The 26,931-nt window shown below is 46.0% G+C and overlaps 1 protein-coding gene across 1 annotated transcript; it reads left to right on the forward strand.

Moving 5' to 3' along the window:
• LOC118090129 (MARVEL domain-containing protein 3-like) lies at positions 1 to 22,304 on the forward strand (the record flags this gene model as incomplete). Its single annotated transcript, XM_060278025.1, has 4 exons — positions 1 to 459; positions 4,038 to 4,171; positions 7,024 to 7,190; positions 19,883 to 22,304. Coding segments are annotated over 4 exons (1,446 nt in total), but the record flags the coding sequence as incomplete, so codon positions are not given.
• Positions 22,305 to 26,931: the final 4,627 nt, after the last annotated feature.

Consider the following 26,931-nt stretch of genomic DNA (forward strand, 5'->3'; position numbering starts at 1 on the left):
CCCCACCCGCTCGCCCCTCGCCGGCCGCGCCCCTCCGTCCTCCTGGGCCCGCCCCCTCCCGCAGCTGCCTTCAGGTTCCGCAGGTCACTCCTCTCGGAGCTTCGAGAGCCGGTGAAACTCCGGGCGGCGCCAAGCGAAACCCGCCTCTCCCCTGAGGAAGAAGCAGAGCCGGGGGGCGGGACCCGGGCGAGCTCCTTACCTGCGCGCGCTCCCCTTCCCGCCAGCCCCCTCCGCCGCCCTCCTTTCTTTCTCTCTCTGCCCCCCTTCTCTCTCACACACACAAAGAAAACAAGGAAATGCCGCCCTGCTGGTCTCCGGAGAGCCTCTCGGGAGGAAACAGAGGAGGCTCCTTCGCCCACTTCCAGCCCGAATTCTCTTCCGACGAGCCTCCAGCGACGGCGCAAAGGTCCTGAGCTTGTTGGAAGGGCCTTGCAGAGGAATCTCGTTCCCAGCGCAGAGGTGAGTCCCAGGGAAATGGGAGATATACGCCAAACCATGTGGAAACCAGTGTGGTTTCAGAGCAGGCGGGCGGGTCCCCAAAACCTTTGCAAATTCCCTCCCAGTTTGAGGTTCGGGGATTTCATGCCAGCCTCCTCTCCGCTATTAGGGTTGCCACCTGTATTTCAGTGTGAAATGCTGCGTCCTGCATTGATAACAGTATTGTGTTTCAGCTCTCTCTCAGTCTCTGGCAAGTTAGGGGTCCTCTCCAAACGCAGGTTTTTTGAAAGGTTTCAGCACAGGTTACACACAGTAAACGAGATCACTCTCAAAATTAGTTGAGGTGAGTTTTTTTGGGGGGGGGGGAGATCACGGGTAAAAATCCCCCATAAAAGAGGACATTAAGGGAGGCAGGTTTTCTTTTGGGGGGTGCGGCGGCGGCGGGGGGACAGTCTTCTGCTAGGGGGAGGATTAGAACCTCGGTTAATTTAGTATTTTTGATGCTTTTCAATGATTTTTTACGATTTAGGGGGGCAACACCCCCCTTTACTACACCCATGCCCACCCTGTTAGGCTGCGATAGATTGTAATGGGTTGCTTTGAAGTCACTTCAACATCAGATTGGGGGGGGGGAATCTCCCCTCCAACTGCCCCACCCTGTCCTGTATTTTCCCACAACAAAGGTAGCAGCCCTACCCATGCCAATAGACACCTGACACTTCACTGTGTCTACACAACTGGGATCCCATTAAATATTGTGCCCCCTCCTCCTGCAACTGGGAAGAGTTCTTTTGGGAGTTTCGGGTAGGCTTTTGGATTGCAGAGAATGAGAAGGAGAGAGCGGCTCCTCCCCCTCAAAAAAAACAACACAAAACTGGATGCATTTACATATTTATTTTTTGCACTCTTAAAACTCAACAAACCCAACTTTGCAAAGAAGTCTTATTTGCAGACTTGGGGGGGGGGGGTAAGCCTGCAATCCGAACTGCCAGGGGCAGGGCAGGGCAGCATTCTTGGAGCTCTTGCGTAGAAGGAAGAAGGCAGCTTCTCCCATCATTGGGGGAAGGGCCATAGGTCAGTGCAGAGCACCTGCTTTGCATGCAAAAAAAGTCCCAAGTTCAATACCCAGGAATTGATCTTGGAGCATCACTACTGATCAGCTTGGACAGAATTGACTTAGTCTTAGATTCTGTATAATTAGCAGCTTCCTATTTTCCTGTCGCAATTGCTCGTTTTTGAACTTGGGCCCTTGCTTAAAGCCGCAGCTCCATAACAGAGGCCCTTGGGTGAACTCGTGTCTGTCTGAGGGGTATAAGGCAAGACAGAGATCTGTGACAACAGGAGTGGCTGGAAGAAGACTTCATTGGTTGGAATCCTGGCTCCTCCACCCAACTCCCTGGCTCCTCCATCTGTCCTTTCTATCCAACTACCCTGATACAGTGCATGCTTTTTGTTACTAATGGAAAACCCCAAAACAAAACAATTCCTTAGTTTCTACAGCAGCAAGCGCAGCAGGCTTTAACTCCCCATGTGATGATGATGATGATGATTTATTTATTATTTATACCCCACCCATCTGACTGGGTTGCCCCAGCCACTCTGGGCGTCTTTTAGCATATATAAAAACGTAGTGAAACATTAAGCCTTAAAAAGTTTCCCTACACAGGGCTGCCTTCAGATGTTTACTAAGTGTTACTGGTATATAATTACTCATCTTCTTAACATCTGATGAGAAGGCATTCCACAGGGTGGGTGCCATTACCAAGAAGGCCCTCTGCCTGGTGGAGCCCATGAGAAAAGAGTTTTATGTATGTCTTGTATATGTGAACGAGTCATTCTACCTTGAAGACTGTAAACAGTAGCTTGTGTGACCTCAGATACGGCCCTTTTCAACTGAATGGCTTCGCCCATTTAACTGCAATTTAGCTGACGGTCAAGTTATTGATGTGCATGTATGAACCAGTCTGTAGAAGATTTTAGCTGGCTGTGCTGAAGAAAGTAAACTGGTGGTGAGCTGTACTTTCGGGGGGGGGGAGGTACAGAATTAAAGAAGCTGCAGTTCTGGGAATTACTGTATTTTCCCATGTATAAGACAATGGTTTTTGCTTGAAAATAGGCAAAAATAGGGTGTCGTCTTATACATGGATAGTGAATGCAGAGGGGGGACGTGCGATTAATGGCAGCAGCAAGCAGGAGATTCGCAGCAGCGACTGGGCAGGTGGTTGGTGGCTGCGGCAAGGCCTGCTGGCAATTGGCTGTGGCAATTGGGCAGGCGATTCGCAGCTGCAGCAAGTGGGTGGGTAGGCTGTTGGTGGCGGTGAGCAGGCAGGCAATTGGCGGCTGCAGCGAGGTGTGTGATCGTCAGTGGCTGTGGCAAGCGATCGTCAGTGGCAGACAGGCGGGTGAGCAATTGGCAGAAGTGACCTCCCCCACCCCCAAAAAGCTAAACTTCTTAATTTTGGGTTTTAAAAAATGTCTTATACATTGGGGCGTCTTATACACAGAAAAATACAGTAGGTTTTTATCATTGTTTGTGATGGTTGCACATTTTAAATGAATTATTTTGGAACTGGGTATAGAGTTCTCTATTCATTTCATTTCCATGTATGGGTTTTGCTGATGCTTAAAATAAAGCAGGATTTCCCCCTCCATTTGTTTTTAGTATTTCTCTTTATTTTCCCCCATTAGCTTTTTCCTAACTTTCACAGCTTCAGTCTATATGAGGGTTGTTGTTTTTTTACCTTTGAGGGCTTGGTAGGTTCTCTGCTCACTTTAACACATATGACACCACAAGCTTTAAAAAGACTACAGTTGCAATTTGCTTACATGGAATTAGCTGCCCCACCCCACCCCCACATATACCTCCTTTGTCTTCCTTATTAATACAGTGGTACCTCGGTTTAAGTACGTTTCCGAGCACAATTCAAAGTGTTGGTGCTGACCTTTAAAGCCCTAAACGGCCTCGGTCCTATATACCTGAAGGAGCGTCTCCACCCCCATTGTTCAGCCCGGACACTGAGATCCAGCGCCGAGGGCCTTCTGGCGGTTCCCTCACTGCGAGAAGCAAAGCTACAGGGAACCAGGCAGAGGGCCTTTTCGGTAGTGGCGCCCACCCTGTGGAACGCCCTCCCATCGGAGGTCAGGGAGATGAACAACTACCTGACATTTAGAAAACACCTAAAGGCAGCCCTGTTTAGGGAAGTTTTTAATCTGTGATATTTTAATGTATTTTTATATTTGTTGAAAGCCGCCCAGAGTGGCCGGGGAAACCCAGCCAGATGGGCGGGGAATAAATAAATAAATAAATAAATAAATAAATAAATAAATAAATAAATAAATAAAATAATAATTAAGTACACAATTGGTTCCGGAAGTCTGTACTTAACCTGAAGCGTACTTAACCTGAAGCGAACTTTCCCATTGAAAGTAATGGAAAGTGGATCAATCCATTCCAGATGGGTCTGCGGAGTACTTAAACTGAAAGTACTCAAACCGAAGCGTACTTAAACCGAGGTATGACTGTAAATGTAATGTTGTTTTGCAAACGCTAGTCATTCAGCCAATTGAATCAACAGATTTTGTGTTTTCTATACCCGCAGACAACTTCAGCAAGGCAGAAGATGCCTCACTCGGAGAGACCTCGTCACGATACAGATTACAGACAGAGGGAGAGTCCAAGGTCCAGCCGATATATTGAAGAAAGAAATAGGAAACCGTATCCTTCAAATGGAAGGTAAGTTTAAAAAATGAAAACGGGACACAGTCAGGAAGCAGAAAGCCAAATAACGCACAGTATGTCATATTTCTCCCACTCTTTGGGGTGCATCATGCCGCTTTAAACAGCCGTCGCTTCCCCCAAAGCATCCTGGGAGCTGTAGTTTGTTAAGGGTATTGCAGATGGCGCCATCTTCATGGATGATATCCAAGTCAGAAAAGGCATCACCATGGGGACAGGGAGTAACAACTCATTCCAGTATCTTTCCATGCATGACATTACAATAGTTCTGAGTACTAGGAAAGGATGGCATTCTTATGAACGAAGGTGACTGAGGCTGCTGTCCTGTGCACACACATAAATTGGCACTCGCTCGTATTTTTTGGTTCCTTTTAATAAAGGAGTAGCTGAGCCATTTGAGAACATTCCAGTGCAACACAATACAAAGTCATGGTTATATTTTGCTGGCTTATTAATATTCATGTGAGCGTCCATTTAGATACTTCCATGGGGGAGGGGAGGGACACTGCATTAAAAATATGCCCTCCCTCTCTTTACAATCTACTAATGAGGCTGCATTATTCTAAAGCAGGCACCCCCAAACTCCAGATGTTTTAGCACTACAACTCCCATCATCCCTAGCTAACAAGACCAGTGGTCAGGGATGATGGGAACTGTAGTCCCAAAACATCTGGAGGGCCGAGTTTGGGGATGCCTGTTCTAAAGCATACACACCACACACAGCAGCAGCAGCAGCAGCAGCATCAGCATCAAATATTTGTTGTTGTTTAGTCGTTTAGTCGTGTCCGGCTCTTCGTGACCCCATGGACCATAGCATGCCAGGCACTCCTGTCTTCCACTGCCTCCCGCAGTTTGGTCAAGCGTTTAAATGAGGCAATTTCAAAGTCTTCCTGGAACACTCTTTTCTCTAGAGAGGACAGATCAACTTGGTTCTGGAAAAACAGCCAACCACCATGGTTGTTGGGACAGAGCTCACATTTGTGATCACCGTCACTCTTATTTTCTGGCATGTGGCTTGTTTAAAAGAGGGAGGCAGCTGCATTGCTGTTGCTCTCTGTTTAGTAGAAAGACTTGTAAATCACACAGCTTACGTTGTACAGCTGTTCAGTGCACAAAACACAAAACCTAAAGGTCAAGGGGTGGGGTGGGGAGAAAGGGTTACTGCCTTGCCAGACTTTAACATCTTGGCACCTATGCCTACAACCAATTGATTAATTTGTTCCTATAGATCATATTCATTAGAAGAGAAAAGCCAGTGGCAAAATGGGTGATGCTTCTAATTGGTGACAGTGTAGCTCGTATGCAGGACCACGGTAATTAATGTCTGCTGATTACAGTTGCATTGGTGTACTTGTAATTCTGCCAATGAGAACAGATGAATGCAAAAGATGCTAGGACTGGAAAATCTAATTGAGTGAATAAATGCTGGCTTAGGGTTGGAATAATAATTAAAATAAGAAATCCGAAGAACATTAAGCGAAAGCCAGTAACAGTCTGGCAGCGTTAAGGTCAGTAATTCAGTAAACTTTGAAAACAAGTTTGCAGGGCTGTAGTAACCTATATGACCAAGGGCAAACATGATAGCTGTTATGGAACCTAAAATGCTGTTAATAGTACCTTTTAAATAATGGGGAACTACCCCCCCCCCCCATGCACAGAGCCTTGTTAATATTCCGTGTTAAAACCCAAAACCTAAGTGAAGACACACAAAAAGGAAATGGCCTTTACATATTCATAACAATGAGAGAGATTTATTTATTTACTGCTGAAGACCACCTTAAATCACCCAAGTGCTCATAATCTTGGATGAAGAACAGCTTCCAGACAAGCAGGCCAGGTGGTTCAGCCCCTTCCAAGTCCCACATTATATTTAGACAGGTGGATGGGGCCACCTGCTTGTCAACAACCTGACATCAACATCATGTCAGTCGAAACAATTTAAATCAAACCATGCAAGCAAAGGCATAGCTCTTTGCAAGGGCTGGGGATCAGCCGATTGTCAGTGCTTGCAAAGAAACAAGAATTTACAGGTACCACTTATCAGCAGTGCCTGCAAACTCATCTTTCAGCAGGGAGCCATGTCTTCAACTGACCCACACCTGACATGTTTGCAGGGCATGGCTTGCAAAAAAAAATGGCCTCACAGGCCAAGTAGGGTCTACCAGCCCTAATTAGGTGGGTTAGGGGTTGCCTACCACTATTTAAAAGGGGACACGGGTGGCGGTGTGGTCTAAGCCACTGAACCTCCTGGGCTTGCTGATCAGGAGGTCGGCAGTTCGAATCCACGCGATGGGGGCTCCAGTTGCTCTGTCCCAGCTTCTGCCAACCTAGCAATTAAAAGGCATGCCAGTGCAGGTAGATAAATAGGTACCGCTGAGGCGGGAAGGTAAACGGCGTTTCCATGCGCTCTGGTTTCTGTCACGGTGTTCCGTTGTGCCAGAAGCGGTTTAGTCATGCTGGCCACCTGATCCGGAAAGCTGTCTGTAGACAAACGCTAGCTCCCTCAGCCTGAAAGTGAGATGAGCGCCGCAACCCCATAGTTGCTCCAGGGGCCCTTTACCTTTTCAACTATTTAAAACCATAAGAAGTCTTCAGGTGTGTCCAGTCTCCACTGAAAGGGCATTCCACAGTGTGGTGCCATCACTGAGATGTCCCCGCTTTTGCTGATGTCCTCTCGGTGTTGGACCGCAGAGGATTCCGGAGCAGGGTTTCAAACGATACAGGGAGTATTGGGAACATATGGGAGAATCTGTGACCTTGAAAAGTGGCATAGAAATCACTTTTAAGTAAAGTAAGTTTTAAGAAGGCAATGATTAAGCTATCAGTTCTTTATTCCTCTCCACCTGCAGGTCATCAGAAGGAACAACGGGAAACCCTAGATATCCCACAGCTTTTGCAGACCCTCACCAAAACAACCCAGGAACAGCTCAGGAATACGTTGATTCTTCACCCCCATTGTTTTATCCTCGAAAAGAGACTTTTTCTGAGAAGTGCTCAAACCTGTGTTCAAGAAGAGGTATGCAAACATTTGTCTTACTCCACTCAATTGCATCCTTTGAGCCACAAAGTTTTTTAAAGAGGAGTATAAGTGGATCTTTTGTTGGGGGAGCAGAAAGAATAAGAGGTTTCAGCTTCCTCTGAACTCTTCCTCAGGCAGAACAAAAGAACAGGAGGAGATCAAGTAATTTAAATTCACAGCTTGCAGCCAAATCCAATTTTATAACAAATGGGGGCACTTACTGACCACACCTGGCTAGCAATCTCCTAGCATATCAAATAGTTATTGATAAAGGTTTAAAGAGCCACAGGTTTTCACATACATCTTTAGTGACCCCAAGGAGTCAAATGTTTCAGTTTTTTCCATTATTTGGAGAATCCAGCATGACTACATGTTTCAGTGCCCTTGCTGAAAGGATGATAATCATGATACTCGGCCGATTTCATTTCTTGGGATTAAATAACAGTATGTGTCCCCTTTCCCAAATTCCTAGCCAAAAGTTGTAAAGGCAATGGAGAATGATACCTTGGCCATCACAGCCTGTTTTTTAACAGTGTTGTGTATTTGGCTCCGTTTCTTGGAAACAGGTGCTCAGTCTGAAGCTATGAAGCACACCTTTAAATGCTTACCTTGGATTAAAGGTAAAGGTAAAGGGACCCCTGACCATTAGGTCCAGTCGTGACCGACTCTGGGGTTGCGCGCTCATCTCGCATTATTGGCCGAGGGAGCCGGTGTATAGCTTCCAGGTCATGTGGCCAGCATGACAAAGCCGCTTCTGGCAAACCAGAGCAGCACATGGAAACGCCGTTTACCTTCCCGCTGTAGCGGTTCCTATTTATCTACTTGCATTTTGACGTGCTTTCGAACTGCTAGGTTGGCAGGAGCTGGGACCAAGCAACGGGAGCTCACCCCGTCACAGGGATTCGAACCGCCGACCTTCTGATCAGCAAGCCCTAGGCTCAGTGGTTTAACCACAGCGCCACCTGGGTCCCTTACCTTGGATTACGCACGGCCAAATTTACTCAACATTCAGTTTCCAGCACAGTAGCCAGATTTCAACATTTCGTGACTTGTGTTTCATTCTCGGCACATAACGCAATTTATGAGATTGTGTCGCGAGTTGTAAGCTTGAGAGAACCTTTAGGATACTGATTCTCCACCCCACACCTCAGCAAAATAAATCATCACGAGCTTCTTAAAAAAATTCACCTCATAGGACTATTTTAAATATATCTCACTAGAATCCTTTCAGCTTCGGATTTTGCCAGCTATTTTTAGTTCATGCATTAAATTCAGCCTTCCACTCCCTTTGCCCTTTTTGAAGTGTGACCTCAGCCAAAGTGAAGTTCAGCTTCCGGCAGCAGCTGAACGTCGGCATTTTGTGTGTGTGGCTACTTTTTCCTTGTCAGTTTGTTAATGTTATATGACATCAAGGCATCTCAAGCTGTATACAGCAAAGTGAAGTTTCCTGCAGCTCATTCTGAGCTTATTAACAGGCATTCAGGCATTTATTGTCCTCTCCCCAAATTCTCCCCTTGGACCTTCTCAACGGAAGCAAGAGCTGCCCACTTCTTGGGCTTTATTGTATTTATTTACAAGTGGGTTCCATTTGTTCAATGGAACTGCCAACTAAAAAGGCTTGTGGCCTTGGCTTCTAACCAGCATGCTCACTTGGCAGGAGGAAACTAAAGAGAATTACAAGCTGTTTTCTGCTTCCTGCCCCCACCCCAGCGCAATCAAGCTCTTGCTTGGGTCCTCAGAAGTTGTGGTCATCTTTTTTTAAAAGTACATATTTATCTTCTTGTGATCATCCTGTATCGGGGCCTGCCCAATAAATTTTGCTGCCTGCGGCAAATGGCACCTACACCCCCAAGATCAATTGAGTTATTCTGGGACCTGATGGAAAAAAAACCCCACAAACCCCTCTCCCCCACATTCCTTGCTAGCGGTAACAATGCACCATTAATAAATTAAATAACTATTTAAATGTACTGCCCTCGTGGCACCCAATATCAGCTGCCTGGGGAAGATGCCTCACTCTATCCAATGACAGGGCCGGCCTATGCAAATATTGAGCTTTAAAGAAACACCCATAAGGTTGTTTACTGTTGGGTAGAGGTAGGTGGTAGCTTCTCCTCTTTCTTCCTCACTTCCTGGAGAGTGGACAAGGTGGGGGTGAAGGTAAACAAGCTGGCTTCTTTTTCGCTGTCGAATATTAAGAATGCGGTGGATCGGATTCCTAGAAATTCCAACCAACTGGGGAGGACAACTCCTGTGAGTATTTAGGAATGAATGTCTGAATCAGACCTACCTGGCCCTGAAGCAAAACAAAAAGCAGTTGAAGTGTGGATTTGGCAACCTTTTGCGATATGGTAGCTGCTTAGGGTGCTTCCACACAGAAGTGGATTTTGGGATCAGTGCTCCTTCTTGCATGAAAGTTTTTTGCAGCGTCCTAAAAAACGTGATTGGTATCTAAATACCAGCCTGTCTTTCCTTCCCCAATACGGATTTACCCTTTATGTGGAAAATCTGATAAAATAAGTTGTCTGCAATATCAAACACCTGTTCTCCTGGAAGCACCCTTAATGTCATTGGAGAGCAGCTGCAACCAGAGAGGAGTTATCTGATTTGCTAAGCATTATCACGTTCTCATGACCATACAGAAATGTGATGTTTGTCGTAGGCTGCAGTACATGGGGTTTACTTCTGAGCACACCTGTATAGACTTGTGCTGTGGATCCGCATTATCCAGCTACCTAATAAATAGCTCTCCCTGTGGATACAATCAGATATCAAATGGGTAAGAAGACCTTTTTGTGGCTAATATGAATTCATCTGGCATACTAAAATACCCAGTAAATTTTTCCATCAGTGGTATGCCTAGACCTTATTAGAGGTGGACCTCTGGACTTGATAAAGTGGTCTTGCTGTTTTTCAGTACCATTTTTAGCTATTTCAGTCTACAGGTAGGAGTGTGTGTGTGTTTTAAATGGTGCATTGCTTTCCATGTTTGAACAACTAGATCTACCGAGAGAGAGATTAATTGTTTCATAAAGTCAAGCATATGTCAATTATGTTTACTCGGAGAACCTCTTTTTGATAGAATGAGCACAAACTTGAGTGTGCTTTACAGGTGGAAGGCAAGAATAAATGGAACTCTTTCAATAGTTTGACAGAAAAAAGGGGGGGGGATAGCCTTCAGGGAATATTGTGATCTTGAAAGAGTAAAAGTTGGTCTTGAAAAGGATTGCAGAGAGAGCTAAACACTGAAATAGGATGGCATTTTACAAAACGACCAAATTGTTACCATTAGCCAAATAATTGTAGTCAGTTCTGCAGACATTTTCTGATTCTGAGGCTACAGTCCTGTGTCTGCTTACCTGAGAGTAAGTGCCATTGATTTCAATGGAACTTAAGTTTGAATAAATGTGTATAGAATAATTCTGTTGTGTGAATGCCCCCGCTGAAATGACTTGGGGGAAGACCTTCCTTGCATGCAGAAGTCCCCATGTTTAATCTCTGACATCTGTTGTTGTTGTTGTTAATAATAATAATATGGCACTTCCAGATTATTCACTCACACACATATGTGCCAGCTTCCTTGCCATTCTTCCTTCACAAAGCAAGCACCTTGCTTCCTTGACCACGGCTGTCCCCTGCCTTCTGTCTTCAGTGTCACCTGTGTGCCTCCAACAAGGGCACTTCCCATTTGCAAATTAGCAAGAGACTAAATTGAATCCCATCAGCAAATAAAATTAGGATATAGCTATAAAGTGATTCCTTCCCCCCCCCCCATCCCGGTCCTTCCCCCTGGATATGCTCATGCATTAATAAACCAGCATAAATTCATGTGTGTCTGAAAGCTACTCTTCCCCGTCCCCGCTCAACAACCAGAACATTTAATCAGAATCTTAAAGGAACTGGAACAGAGGTCATACTGTCCTAAGAAGAAGTGCATCCTTATTTTTGGGATCAAGGTGCTGCGTCAAAACGAACCAGATCTCTGCCTTTAAAAAAACAATCAAATTCTGTGACTTGCAAATATATGAGAATGGACTGTGCATATAAATACAATATGCATTTATCTATGTTTCAGGGTTTTGCTTTGCTTTTTAATGGAGTTAGGGAAACATGCTAGCATCTCTATATTTCTAACTTAGGAGATATTTCCCTGCATGTAGAAAGCATATATATATATATATATATATATATATATATATATATATATACACACACACATATACATACACACATACACATATATATACATATATATATATACATACATGTTGTGCTTATTCCCTTGTTTTGTTTAATTTGTGATCCACCCTCATAGGGTACTAGATGGTTACTGTATTTTTATTTTATTCTCTGATGAAAGGAGGTATGGAAATGTAACTTTCTCATAGGCATGTAGCCTTGGCTTTATCTTTGACCACTTTCTCCCCCTTGTCTCCTGTATTCCCTTTGTTACTGATTTATGCCCCTTCTCCCTTTACAAAGCTGCAGAAATACGGCTCTTCCTCTTCCATCATCTCAGCAAAAACCACGGTCCATGCCCTGAACATCTTTTTCCTAGATTTCCGCAACCTTCTCCTATCTTGTCTTCCATTGCACACACACACCCTCATCCCAGTACAGTGCTCAGGGGCAAAAAGATAATTCAACTAGCCTAATTCAGCTGCTTTTTAAAAAGGGAATTGAAAGGGCTCTTGGATGGAGAATTTTCTTTCTTTCTTCAATTCCAGTGACGAAAGTCCTCCGAGCCAGAGAGAGACCCATGAATGCTGCCTTTAGGTCTTCTGAGGAAAGCCAGGATATTGTGAAAATAACTAAATATTGTTTCCTTCATTCCTTTTGAGCACTGCTCCTCTAGGGTCCTCCCTCACAACCACAGCTTCAGCGCTTTCGGGTTTCCCTTTAAAATCCTCTAAATTCCACTCCTCATAGTACACAGCATCTTTGTTACTTCTCTCTGATGAATCGGGCAAGTGTTTTGATACCGATAAAAATCGCTGTGGGGTGAATATTGGAACTATTGTTACGGCATGCTTAGGCCTTAGTTGAACTCATTTTGAGCTGGAGGAGCAAAGAAGCCTTCCGTTGGATTCTGTAACCTTCAGGGAAGCTAGCATCGTCTTGTAGTTTAGGTCATTTCAGATTGCTTGGGATCGTAAGAATTTCTGTAAGAATACAGCTGAGACAGGCTTGGATCCAGACCAAGGCTGCAATCCAAGTGCCCCTTAGCCTGGGCTAGTTTTGAGTGGAGACTTCCTTCTCCTTGCTTCACCTGTACAGACTTTCTGGCCAAACGTGTAGGTAGATGAAAGCCTTGCCTGCTAGTAAGGGATGCTGTTCAGTTTTGTGTTGCCCTCTTTGGGGAATCGGCCTTCGGAGAAAAGTTACAGGAGTGTGAGAAGAGGCGAGGACTAACAGGCAGGGTAGAAGAAGTCGAGGAGACCCCATAACTCTTGGGACTCCAGGTAAAAGAAAAACCGAACCACATTTCCTCTCAACTGAGGCTCAAAGAAGTAAGATAGGGCAACATGCTGGCTGGCTGCTATTGGTAGCCTCACGTCCCTTACCACCCTCCTACAATTTATTTTTAAGATTTTCCTTAAACCTTACATAATGTGAAATGCACTGGCCACCAGTGCAGGCTGTTTCAAAACAGGGGTTATGTGAGCAACCAATAATCTGGTGGCTGCATTTTGGATCAGTTGAAGCTTCTGAAAAGTCTTCAGGGGCAGCCCCACGTAGAGTGCATTGGGATAGTCCAGCCTGGAGGCTACCAGAGCATGGGGAACAGTGGCCAAGTCACTTCTGTCCCAAGGGACCCAATAAACCCATTGAGGGCCACGATGGTGTTTGGGAGATGACCTCAGCCGCGTGCAACAGCACATATCTGAGGTCAGCTAGGTTTGCATTTAGCTAGAATGCTCACTTTAGCCTTATTCACGTGGCTGCTTTTAGAGTGGAAAAATCCTCCCCCTTCAGTGTGCTGCTATATATATATAATAATAGTAATAAGTACGGTCATACCTCGGTTTAAGTACGCTTTGGTTTGAGTACTTTCCGTTTAAGTACTCCGTGGACCCGTCTGGAACGGATTAATCCACTTTCCATTACTTTCAATGGGAAAGTTTGCTTCAGGTTAAGTACGCTTCAGGTTAAGTACAGTCCTCCGGAACCAATTGTGTACTTAAACCGAGGTACCACTGTATATCAAACTTAGCTTACATTTTCGTTACTGCTTTGCGACCACAGTATTGGATAGGTGTTTGCAGGTATTGCCAAGCAACTAAGGAGGATCAACAGGGACATGGGCTGAAGACCTACCCTTCTCTGTAATATTAGCACCTTGACATTCCTGCAGACTCATCTACCCAGAATTTCTCTGTTTTGGACTCAAGCATATAATAAAAAAAAGGGATGTGGGTGGTGCTGTGGGTTAAAACACAGAGCCTAGGGCTTGCCGATCAGAAGGTCAGCAGTTTGAATCCCTGTGACGGGGGTGAGCTCCCATTGCTCGGGCCCAGCTCCTGCCCACCTAGCAGTTCGAAAGCACGAAGTGCAACTAGATAAATAGGTACCACTCCGGCGGGAAGGTAAACGGCGTTTCCGTGCACTGCTCTGGTTCGCCAGAAGCAGCTTAGTCATGCTGGCCACATGATCCGAAAGCTGTATGCCGGCTCCTTCGGCCAGTAAAGTGAGATGAGCGCCGCAATCCCAGAGTCATCTGCAACTGGACCTAATGGTCAGGGGTCCCTTAACCTTTACCTATATATATTTATGCATCTTAAGGCAGTGGGCGCGGTGATTGGACCTGGTCTATACTTAGGATAAGTATAAAAGGGAGGGTAGAAACTTAAGCTGGAGGAAAGGAGTCCAACTGGATAATTTTTTTAAAAAAGTTTCCCTTTTTAAAATAAATAAAAACATCCACTGCTCGAGTTGTAGAGAACTCAGGCACATCTATGAAGGTACGCAGGCCTAATACAAACATTGCCCTAATATGATAAAACAAACCAAGCAACTGACTGCCTCCTCTCACTTTGCAGCAGCTCATATAAATACAATACAGGTTTTCCAAGCTTCCTCCACAGGAAGCAAAACAGAAGGCAGGTACATCCGGCAGTTAACTTCTAGGTGGTGCACTTTGTTAAAAATCTCTCTGCGAGAGGTCAAACTCTGCAGGCCTTCAGGGAAGCCAGGTTTTGTATTTTGGGTCATTTCAGATTGCTTGGGATTGTTGGCATCGCCTACGCATTCCTGTAAGTATACAAAATCTTGGATCCAGACTAAAGCTGCAACCCAAATGCCCCTTACTCTGGGCTAGTTTTGAGTGGAGTCAGCCTTCTGCTTGCTTGTGTCATTCCACCTGCGCAGACTTTCCGCCCAAGCGTGCAGGTATTTGGGAGCCTCGCCTGCTAGTAAGGGAGGCTTCCTCCACAGGAAGCAGAACACAAGGCGGTTAGGTGGTGCTGGAGATCAAACTATGCAGTATAACCTGCCCCCAAGTGGCTAAGTAAGTAATTGGTATTGCTTTAGGGAAGCCTTGGTCATTTACTTGCACTGTGCATAACTGCATTTAAAACTTACTTTCTGCAGCCATTGAGTCTTCCTTTATATTTGAGGAGGGGCATAGAGAAGTTAATTAGCTTTCCACAATACAAATTTACAGCATACTCGTTTGTTTTCTTCTCACTAGGGACTTTCTGCTGGTTTTGCTCAGGCTTTTCCAACTTCCAAACTGCAAGGTTGTGAAGTCTCCCTGGGCACATTTCTACCAACATTCAGAAGATTAATCAAGACCTTTGTTTCTTTAGAGAGTGTTTCTTCTAAATACAGTGGTAGTGGTTCCTTGCCTCCCCCTCCCCACTTCTTTAATGATATATATTTTATGTCTCTAAGTTGGTTGCAGACCCTCCAAGTGTCCCTATTTTCCGGGGATGTCCCTGATTTAGAGAAGCCATCCTGGTTTCTGATTTGATCCTGTAATGTCCCCACTTTTCCTTAAAGGTAAAGGGACCCCTGACCGTTAGGTCCAGCCGCGGACGACTCTGGGGTTGCGGCGCTCATCTTGCTTTACTGGCCAAGGGAGCCGGCGTGGCCAGCATGAGTTATCCAACCCTGAGCCTTCTGAAGACTATCGTGTATAGGGAAAGTTTTTTTCCCTATTATTTAATGTATGTTGGAAGCTACCCAGAGTGCTAGGGCAAACCAATTAAGATGTATGCGGTATGAATAGTAATCACTATGGGGCACCCCTATTTTTATGATAGAAAGGTTTAAGCGTATGTGGTTGCACAACAGGTAGATAGTTGCATTAAGAGAGAGGCCTTTATTATACCAGACTAACGGGGAAAGATTGCACTTGTGTGTATACCTAACCCCTTTTTGACACCAGATATTGTGTCTGGAGTACCAAGCTGCATTTCTGCAACTAAACCTAAATGGAAAAATATCCAGTGTCAAAGAACGTGGTCTGAGAGCCAGTTTGGTGTAGCCGTTGGGAGTGCTAGTTGAGATGTGGCGAGACCAGGGCTAAATCTCCACGCAATCATGAAGCTCGGTGGGCGAGTTTGGGCCAGTCACTCTACCCAACAGCATGGTTTGTTCATAATGTTGTTGTTTTAAAAAAGTTTTTTATTGGGGGTTTCTGTGTTACAAAGCAAACAGATAAACACTTTCTCCACTTTCAGTTCATAATCTTTTTCACAGTTCATTTACGTTTGGTGAGAGACATTATTGTCATAGACGACTTTCAGTTGGGGGAAAGGGGTAGAAATGGGGATATTGTTCTTTTGTTCTATTGTCTATTCTTAGTGTAGGGAGGGTTGTGTCAGCATCACATGGTAGGTCCTCTCTCTCTCTCTCTCTCTCTCTGTGTGTGTGTGTGTGTATACATGCATACATACACAGTAGGTAGGTAGGTAGGTAGGTAGGTAGGTAGGTAGGTAGGTAGATATAGCGAGAGGTTAGGGGTTCCCAAGCTTGGTTGGTTGTGTTTATATTATGTCCCAAGGTTGTGTTGTATTGATTCATATGCTGTTGCAAGGAATAGGCCATTGCCCTGTTGTGCTGCGTGTGTAATAAAGGGGAACCACACTGGGGTGAAGGCATCCGCTGTAGCTTGTTCCAGTGCTAGTTTGCGTTTGTTGGTTAAGTTTTCTAGTAGGGTGGTTTCCCATACTGATAGGCCCTTCCCGTGTCTAGTTATGATATTTCTAGCTACTGAAAGTAAGTGACTTATGAGTTCCTTGTAGTGTGCTTGTGTGTTGTTGGCCTGGAAGGTATTTAATAGGGCGAGTTCTGGAACAGGGTGGTGGTTAAGGTAAAAGGAGGAGCAGCAGCAGCATCTGAATCACACCATGTTGGCAGCCCCAGCCTATATTGTGCGAGCATCACAAGGCCTAAGCTATAGCACCTTCCCAAACGCCCATCGCTGATTTACTCTTTCTGGCACAGTAGTACAAAAATAACTTACTAAGAACACTCCTCGGAATAATGTAGGTCAAATGTACTCAAGGCCTGTTTTATCAGTGTTTGGGGGGGGGGGAGATGGCTTAATATTTGGGCCTTACACTCTTGCCTCATTTGGAATCCCAGTGGGTGCTGATTCAGAACTCCTGGCAGAGATCATTCACCCCACCAAAAATTGTTTTGGAAGAAGTTCTTAAATGACTTCAGAAGGTCCTCCATGCATCCTGTTTTACTGAAGTTCTGCCACTGAAAGGCATGGCAACCGCCTCAAGTCCCTTCTAGCAGCTGGGAGGATTGTAAGCTTCGTACTAAAAAGGCTTCAAATGGCTGTTGCAAAGGCCTATTTGTTTCAGACAAACAGACAACACTAGACTCTTCAAATTCTGTACAGTGTGCGAGCAGACCTAATTTGATTCCCCTTCCTCTCCTCTTGTCTTGTTTCGTGGTAGGAGCACTCTCATTTAAGAGAATCTGGACTCTGGAATATTTCAAGAAGTCAAACCTAACAGCATTAAAACCCTAATCTGGACTCCTACGGTGGTCAAACCAATGCCTTGGGGGAAGCCCACAACCATGCCGTGATGAAGGCAATAACCCCCTTTTTTTGTTGCTGTACACCAGCGACTGACATGCAACCTTGCAGCATATAGGCAATTATGGCTAGTAACCATTGGTGAATATTGCATAATTTACAGAGGATGACAAAGGGTATTCAAGACACACACCCCCAAATGCCCCGTTCACATTGAAAATGTCATACTCTTGATTTTCTATCCTGTTGGCAGGAAATTTATCTGGTGCTCCAGTTCCTGCAGAAGGGGGATCTGGTCCCCAGAGCAGCAACAGAGGCCTGCTTTGCAGAGCACATGACCGATATTACAATTTTAAGGATATTGACAAGCTGGAACCTGTGCAGAGGAGGCCAACCAAGATGATTAAGGGTCTGGAAACCAAACCTTATGAGGAACGGTTGAGGGAGTTGGGTATATTTAGCCTGGAAATGAGGAGACAGAGCTGATAGCCATCTTCAACTATCTAAAGGGCTGTCACATGGACAAGCTTGTTTTCTCCTGCTCTGAAGGGTTTGGCATGAACCAGTGGCTTCAAGTTACTGGAGATTCTGACCAAACACCAGGAAGAACTTTCTGACAGTAAGAGCGGTCAGGCAGTGGAATGGACGGACTCCCTTGGAAGGTTGTTGACTTTCCTTCCTTGGAGGTTTTTAAGCAGAGGTTGGGTGGTCATCTGTCATGGATGCTTTAGTTGAAATTCCTGCATTGGACTAGATAACTCTTGAGATCCCTTCCAAGTCTACGATTCTATTATTAGCTCTACATTGGTTTCTGGTTGTTTCTGAGCCCAGTCAGTCCCTTTAACTTTCCCAGTCACAACCTGTTAGGGATTTAAAGGGTTGCCTTCTCCCACACAATACCCTGACTCCTCCCAGTGGTGCAGCAATAAAACTGCTAGCACATTTGTAAAGCTAAGCAGGGCCTGGCAACGCTTAAAATTGGATGAGGGACTGCATGTTGAGATTCCTGCATAACAGCGGGTTGGACTAGAGGACCCTCAAGGTCCCTTCCAACTCTATGATTCTATGACTGGTCAAGATCCTTTGAGAAGACCCTATTCTCTATCCCACCAATGGGTGGGCTCATGGAGCAGCTTTTTCAGGGGCAGCATCCACACTGTGGAACCACAAGGCAGCTTCACCTCAATGCTTTCTCTCCTTTCAACACTTACAAAAACTCTTTTTTGTTTTGTTTTTGCTATGTCTTTAGTATTTGTTACTTTTCACATAGCAACCTGAGCTGTATGTTATTTAAGCGGCTGGGTCTGCAATCTACATTTTCTCTGCTGTTCCATTGTTTAATTATGGCAAACTGGGTTGCTTTTGGTGATTGCATTTGGGTTTGTTTGTAATATGCTGTGGTGTGGTGTGCGGGAGTAAAGTACATAAAAACTGCTTAGCCATTAAAAAAATAAGTTATCCTATGGTGAAAGCTTCAAAATGCCCATGCTATCTTGTGATAACTGCAGACATAGCATGACTAAATGCAGTTAGTTGGCTGTTGATGGACGAATGGAAAATTTAGACAACAGCTACCATTATTGTTACAGATTTGGCTCAGCATGGGTCTCGTAGGAAGGACCCCAAGACAAAGAGTGTCTTATGTCGTAAAGCTGTTCCATGGCTTGTGCAGTTTTGTATCGCTGAATGGTTTCCAATAGAAAGCATCACTCTGCAGCCTGCCCTGTAAGGCAACAAACTCCCCTTCAGCAGAGGATTTTAAGCAGAGGCTGGATAGTCACCTAGCAGCTGTGGTCTAAACCACCGAGCCTCTTAGGCTTGCTGATCGGAAGGTCGGCAGTTCAAATCCCCACGACGGGGTGAGCTCCCATTGTTCAGTCCCAGCTCCTGTCAACCTACCGGTAGCACTTCGAAAGCATGCCAGTGCAAGTAGATAAATAGGTATCGCTGTGACAGGAACGTAAACGGCATTTCCATGTGCTCTGGTTTCCGTCACGGTTGTGCCAGAAGCGGTTTAGTCATGCTAGCCACCTGACCTGGAAAGCTGTCTGTGGACAAACGCTGGCTCCCTCAGCCTGAAAATGAGATGAGCGCCACACCCCATAATTGCCTTTGACTGGACTTAATCGTCCAGGGGCCCTTTTCCTTTTTTTTTTTACCTTTACCTTTTCTTATCTTCAGCCGGTTGAATTATATGCCATTGCAGGTCTCTTCTCCCATATGATGTCAGGGAGAAGGCTAGGCTAGAACCATCTTCCTTGCTTAGAATATGGGGCAGTTTTCCATTATAAAATAACCCTTCCAACTTTAGTACAACAGGTCAGGAACAATTTTACCATGCAATGAGCTGTGAGTGCAATCCAAGCCTGAGACACAGCTACCCTGCAGATCCCAGAAACCTTTGTGCACTCCGGTAAAATGGTGGGTTTTTATCAATCGGTAACCATAGTCTGCATGATGGCACTGGGATATTTGACCAAACTGGATTTATGTTTTAGTCTTATGTGTGGTTTGGATTTAGTGTTAACGTTACCCCATGGATGGCCTCGTTGCTTGCGTCCTTTATTTTACAGGAGGGCTTTGACGCTTAAAGGCAGCCGATAAATAAACACACAGACATGAGTTTTTCTGCAGCAAAACTATTCATGGATTTATACAAGGAATATTAACTCTCCCCTCTCTTTCTCTGCAGGAATCTTGCAGTTCGTTGAAATCACACTTAACATTTTGGTGCTGGTCTGCATAGGAGCAGCTCAGGCATCCATTTCCGGCTTCACCTCCATGGGAGGCCTGGGCTCCTTCAACATCAATTCCGCCTACAGCCCCTTTGAAGGGGTAGAGTTGCAGGAGGTGAGGGACCTGGACATGCAGTTCAACCAGATGAGAGCTCCTTGCGTCTACGGCGGCGTGGCCTTCAGCCTAACGCTGCTGTGCCTTACCATCCTCTTCCTCGTCGCCGGAGGGAAGCCCGTCCATCGCCTCTCGGTCCGCTTTCTCGTCACGGAATGCGTCTTCGATGTCCTCGCTTGCCTGGCGTACATAGTGGCTGTGGGCCTCTACCTCCACTTTGTCCTGCAAGTCAATGCGACGGAGGTGTGCAAGAAAAGAGAGAGGCTTTATGCCAGGCGAGGCTACACATCCATGAACTGCAGCGTGCAAGGCGGAGATGCTTCTGTGGCTCTCTTTGGCCTCCTGGTGGCTTGCCTGTATTTCCCAAGCGCTGTGGTCTGTTTCCTCACCATTCGGAGCGTACGGGAGTTCCAGAGGCAGGCGGCGAAGGTGCAGTACAGCCTTGAAAGGACCTACAGCGAGGGAGACAAGGCCTACAAGAGGCCAGAAAGCATTGACGGGGCTAGGACCTTTGCCACCCTGGTGTAGCCAACGCTAGGACGACACTGTGAAGAAACACATTGGGATGGATTGTTTTCCTGCAGCTGAAAGTTAGCTAGACTATCCATCAATCGCAGTTGCCAAACTGCATTTTTAAGTCGGGCAGCATAATATATATATTTTTTGTGCAAAAAAGGAAGTGTTTGTGCAAGTAATTCTAGATTTCCTTTCTGTGTTGATTGGCTTGTTTTTAAACGGGCTAATTGCATCGCTGCTGGGGCTTGGTCTAATAAGGACTGCTTTTACTAGGCTCAGTGATGCTACCGCTGGTTTCCTGCGACAGGCGTCCGGACTGCACCTGCAGGAGAAACAGGGCTTCTTCCCACAAGAGGTTGGAAATTGATCACTTAAGGAAATGGGGTTGAAGGAAGGCAGGTAAGCAGGTAGGGGGCTGTTGGGGTCTACAAAGCACACTGGCCAAGAGAGAAGGAAGAATGGAGGCCTCGAGTGCAATAGTCTCAATGACATTGCTTTGAATATTGTGGGCTTTCAGGTCCACTCATCAGAATCCCAATGCAGTCTCTGGCTATAGGCTCATTCCTCTGTCCCCAAGCGTAGTCAGTCTGGCCTAAGAAATGGCACAAGGAGGGGAGAATACTGCTTTTGGAGCTATCACTCATTGGTATACTACTGCTCACAAGTTTAATTAATGGGCTTTTACCTCCCCTCCCAAGATTTGCCTTTTATATATAAAAAGGAAGCAGATGGCTAGCAGCCATCTCAAGATCCCATAGCAATGGATTCCTTGAGGAGAGAGACATTGCTTTCCTTTTGGGATTGAAATTCATTGCCAACAGCTTACTAGCTAACCACGTGTTATTTAACATTGGAGAACAGCCTTCTCCAATCTAGCATCCTCCAGATATTGCTGGACTCTCCAATGCCTATCAGGTCCACCCACCACGGCCACTGGTCAAGGAGTTGGGAGTTCATCAGCAACCAGAGCATCACAGGTTTCCCCCCATCCCTGATCCAACACTTGACTGTCCAGCATTGCAGCCATGAGCTTTTCCAACCCTACCGGAAGTTTGCTAGAGATGGAAGCTGGGATTATCTGCACACTAAACTAAAAGGGCAGGGACTTTAGAGTAACCATGAGCAGACCCTTGGAACTCCCTCCACAAGGAGACACTTTTCGCCCCCTGATTTTCCCCTTCTGCCATGCTTTTCAACCTGTGTTCATGGGTTTCTTATTGTTCTCTCTTGCGCTTTTGAAATCTTTTAATACTATGATTTTATTGCCAAGTTGTTTTAGGACTCCCCACTGCTATTTGCGTGTTGTTTTTGATTGCTGCTGTTTAATGCATTGCTGCTCACTGGCTGTTTTTACGTTTCTATTGATATATTTTTTTGGTGCCTTGGCCAAAAGAAGGATTAAATGGTGTTTGTAATAAATAAGTGCATATTTTTCTCCCTTCCCAATAAGGATTCAAACCTGTAACTAGAGAAAGGACGGGGAATCATTAAAATGGCTCGCAGAACATAGGATTTACCCATCGAGCTCAGTATTGTTGGGACTATTTAGCAGTGGCTCCTCAGGCGTTGAAGACCCCAGATGTCTTTCTCAGCCCAAGCTGGGTGGTGCTGTGGATTGAAGCAAAAAACCTATTGCATGTTCTTTGCCACTGAGATAAAATCCTTCTGCCTGCATGTACAGTGGTGCCTCGCTTGACGAATGCCTCGCACAACGAAAAACTTGCTAGACGAAAGAGTTTTGCGTTGCGCGAGGCATTTACAAGACGACAAGGTTTTCTATGAGCGCCGCTTCGTCTTGCGAAGCGCGGCCATAGAAAGTGGCAAAGGAAGATCAGCTGTCAGCTGATCTTCCTTTGCCAGGGGGGACGGAGCCGAAGTGTGACGGTGTGGTGGCTGCCCTTGGCTCGGGGAAGACAGGCAGGGGCAAGCAGCTCCCGCTGCGCTTCAGCTCCATCCCCCAGAGCCACCACACCGCCGCACACAGCCGGCATGAGATGGGGCTTCGGAGACCTTCTTCGAAGCCCCGTCCCATGCCTGGGAAGACAGGCGGGAGGGAGAAGCACTTCTCTCCCTCGCCGCACACTGCCGGCATGGGACGGCGCTTCCTCGGTGAAGGGAAGCAGGCAGACAGCCCGCCTACTTGCCTTTGCCGAGAAAGCGCCGCTGCCGCTTCCTCAGCAAAGGCAAGCAGGCGGGCTGTCTGCCCGCTTTCCTTCGCCGAGGAAGCCAAAGCGCAGGCGAGGTGGGGGGAAAGCGCAGGATCTTTCCTCTGCTACCCCCCGTCACACAGCGGGGAGAGGACGAGGCTTCTCAAGCCCCGTCCCATCCCCGCTGTGTTCCTCGCGCTTCGGCTCGGGGACTGGCAGCAGCAGCGCTTGCTCTCTTGGCTTAGGGAGGGCAAGCAGGCAAGAGAGCAAGCGCCTGTCTGCCTTCCCCGAGCCAAGAGAGCAAGCTCCGCCGCCGCCAGTTCCCCCGAGCCCATAGGAACATATTGATTAAGTTTCAATGCATTCCTATGGGAAACCGTGACTCACTAGACGAAAAATTCATTACACGAATTGACCTGTGGAACGAATTAATTTCGCCTAGCGAGGCACCACTGTATAGAATTGCTCGATGCATGAGGATCATTCATAGCTCAGCATGGAAGCAGTGTCTTGCAATTTGCATTCATTCACCCTCTCCTGAATTAGATTATGCAGCAGCAGTGCCAGGCTCTCTGCTCCAGAAGGCTGACCTTTCCTGATTTTTGTTATTAAGGAATCAGAGCCCACCTGTGGCATATGATTTTGGGAGAGACAGGCATGGTCTGCTTGAAGGCAACGTGCATTTACTGAATGGCACACACAGAAGATTTCTGAATCTTAAAAACCCCCAAAAGATTCAAGGAATCACAGGCAAGCAAGGGCAGACAGCTGGAAACACAATTGCTCCTGACAGCCATGACAAACATCCCTCATTAGTCAAACACTACTAGGGCATCAATTCCATGGGAAAGAGACAACCTTATAAATCTATTAAACCATCTAATTCTTACACAACTTCTCAAACTCTCTGCCAGGGATAAATAAAACTCCAACCCCTATGCAAGATCATCCCATTGTTAGCCTGCTTGCAGTAATAGGTTATGCCAAAGGAGGAGTTACAATGAACTAGGCAAAAGATGAGCCTCATCATTATATTTCATAGAAGATGCTATTGACACTAAGACCATACATAGACAATGGTTTTGTGGAACAACTGTGGAAGTAGCCCCAATCACTGCCTTTGGCCCAATCCACCTTCCCTGGCTGGACTTTCATACGGTGAAAATAGGAGGGAAGGGATTTGCTTTTCAGTTTCAAGAGCTGGTAAGTCAAAGGCTGATAGCAGCAGAAACACTCTTTAGTAGAATAACAAACTGGCTTTAACAAGGAAAATATTGAAAAGGTGTGAGAATTGTTCAGCCCACCCTCTTTTTGCTATTATTAAAAAGACATGCATACTACCTACCTACCTACTGTATTCATCCTTCACCTTATAAAAATAGGAAATAAAGTTAAAAAGTGCTCTGGGGCTGCAAAGGAAGGGGGAAGGGGCACTAGCCAATATGTGCCTGATGCTCAAACTCAGGATTAAAGGTGCTAAGAGGGAGGCACGTTTGGCAAGCCCTCACCGTAATCAACTCCCATCCAGAAACCTATGTCCCCACTGTGGAAGGATGTGTGGATCCAGAATTGGCCTCCACAGTCACTCCACAGACTCACTGTTAAGACCGTGTTCATAATAATAATAATAATAATAATAATAATAAATTTTTATTTATACCCCGCCCTCCCCAGTCAAAAACTGGGCTCAGGGCGGCTGACACCAACAGAACCACAATAAGACATAAAAACAATTAATTAAAATACAGATTAAAATACAGTATTAAAATTTAAAGTGCAGCCTCATTTCAAGTAGGCCATAAATCCAAGCCATGAGGGAGGAAAACACAGGGGTCAGGCTGAGTCTAACCCAAAGGCCAGGCGGAACAGCTCTGTGTTGCAGGCCCTGCGGAAAGATGACAAATCCCGCAGGGCCCTGGTCTCCTGGGAAAGAGCGTTCTACCAGGTTGGGGCCAGTACTGAAAAGGCCCTGGCTCTAGTAGAGGCCAATCTAGCCATCTTATGACTCGGGATCTCCAGAATATTATTATTTGTGGACCTTAAGGTCCTCCGCGGGGCATACCAGGAGAGGCGGTCCCGTAGGTACGAGGGTCCCAAGTCGCATGGAAGACAATCTTACTCAGCTACAAGTGATCGCCAAAGAAACAGCAGCAGCTCCACAGATACATGCCAATTTGTGTTTCATCTCCTTTCCTTGGAGAGGAATCTGCTTCAGAGAATGTAAATAAAAAAAAACAGCTGCAGGGCAGAAAAATGCATGTATTGTGAGAGAGAAGATTACAATACCATATACATTGCTGATTAAATATTTCGTGTAAACCTGCATGATGAGCGTACGGTAACGCAAGCGACTTTCAGCATTCTTGGTTAGTGATTTTCTGCACCTCCCCACCCCGGGAAATTCCCGCCCCCAAAAGCTCAACAACTTTGGTCAACCCTCCCCCCCAAAAAGCTCATCAACTTTGGGTAGTCCTCCCCAAAAAAGCTCAACAACTGCTATACATGTAAAAAATACGGTAAATTGCCATGTTGGCACATTGCGATAAATAAGTGGGTTTGGGGTTGCAGTCTCATCGCCACCACTGAACTGGATGACCCTCAGGGTCCTTTCTAACTTTATGATTCTATACTTCAGCCTTCAGATTTTATTGTATTTTAATCTTATAATTTATGTAAACCATTTAGGAATTTGGGCAAAAAATGTAAAGCAGCCTATACATCTTCTTAAAAGAATCTATATATAAAGAAATGTTCACACTGCGTGCACGGATGTAACACCCTTCCTCCATAACCGCTGAACCGAGTTGCATCAAATTAGAACACAACGTTCCATGCCCATCAGGGAGGGATCTGGCATAATTTTTTCCCAAAAAACCACACCTATCATACCTAAAATAATGATTAAACGCAAAAAGTGGTGCCCCTATTAGAGGTCACCAGCAAAAACTCTGAAGACTCCAATAGACATCCAATAGAAAAAAAGGTGCGTCTTTGAGGGCAGGACGACGTCACACACACACCCCGACATGCTATAACTGCCAAAACGGCCATTACCCCTCAAAGCCAGACGGGAGATACATTGAGTCCAGCAACTAGCCAACCCACACCCCCGTCGCCACCCCCACAAACCGAACCTCCGACGCAAACACCCCATTAAACAACCCACCCCCCTCGCCACCCCCACAAACCGCACCTCACCATCGAAACAAAAATTCCGCAAGGCAGGCCATACCCCACGGCCTACGCTGCTGCCGCCGCCCACGCCCCCCTACAGTCCAACCCCGCACCACTTGCCGACTGCCAAAAAAACCACCTTGCCACCGGTGAAAAAACGACGGCAGCCAAAGCAGGACCCTCCGCCCCCGCCGCTTGAAGCAGGACCTCACCTCCAAAGCATCAACCCGGTGGCAGGCCAGGACCCGGGCCCACCGCTGCCGCCACCATAAGCCAGACCTCCCCGCCAGACCACCAACCCCACGACAGGCCAGGACCCGCTCCCGCAAAACCACAAACCACAAAAAACACCACTGTACACACAAAACCACCCACCAACACCAGCCCCCACAACCCCCCCAAAATCCAGAGAAAAGAAACCAGCTAAAACAAAACATATAAAAACCTAATTAAAAAACCTCCATGCAACCAAACACAACAACCACATTCAAACCCCTTCCCAACTCCATATAACACTTAGTCATAACAAAAAAAAAACCAAACCAAACAAAACAAAACATAAAAAAGCATACAGGAATTCGTTCATTCCCCAACCCCAACCCCCAAAATGGAGTCCCCTGCCTTAAACAAACAATAATATACAATAATCTCCCTTACTCGATTATAAATTTTTTAAAATTAAAATTCTGCATTTCCCCACAGTGACAACAAACCATAAACACCACAGGGCAGGCCAGTCCCTGCCCCCCCAAAACAAAACAAACCCCACCACCACCGAACTAACCCTGCGAGGCAAAGCACAATTTTAACACACTTACCCACAACAATGCGTACCCGGATACAGAGCATCTTCAACAATATACACAACAGCAGCAGCAACAAAACCATCACAACCGATGAAAAAAAAAATCTCTACCAACAAGTATTGGAAAATTCTCTACCAATAAGTATTGCCCATGCCCAGATCCGCCACCCGCCACCACCGACTGCGGACCAAGGCCAGGCCACGATCCACTATCCCCCCCTCCGCCACCTACAAAGCCAGCCCTCGCCC

This window comes from Zootoca vivipara, chromosome 8 (assembly GCF_963506605.1).
Source record: "Zootoca vivipara chromosome 8, rZooViv1.1, whole genome shotgun sequence".
Classification (NCBI taxonomy): domain Eukaryota; kingdom Metazoa; phylum Chordata; class Lepidosauria; order Squamata; family Lacertidae; genus Zootoca; species Zootoca vivipara.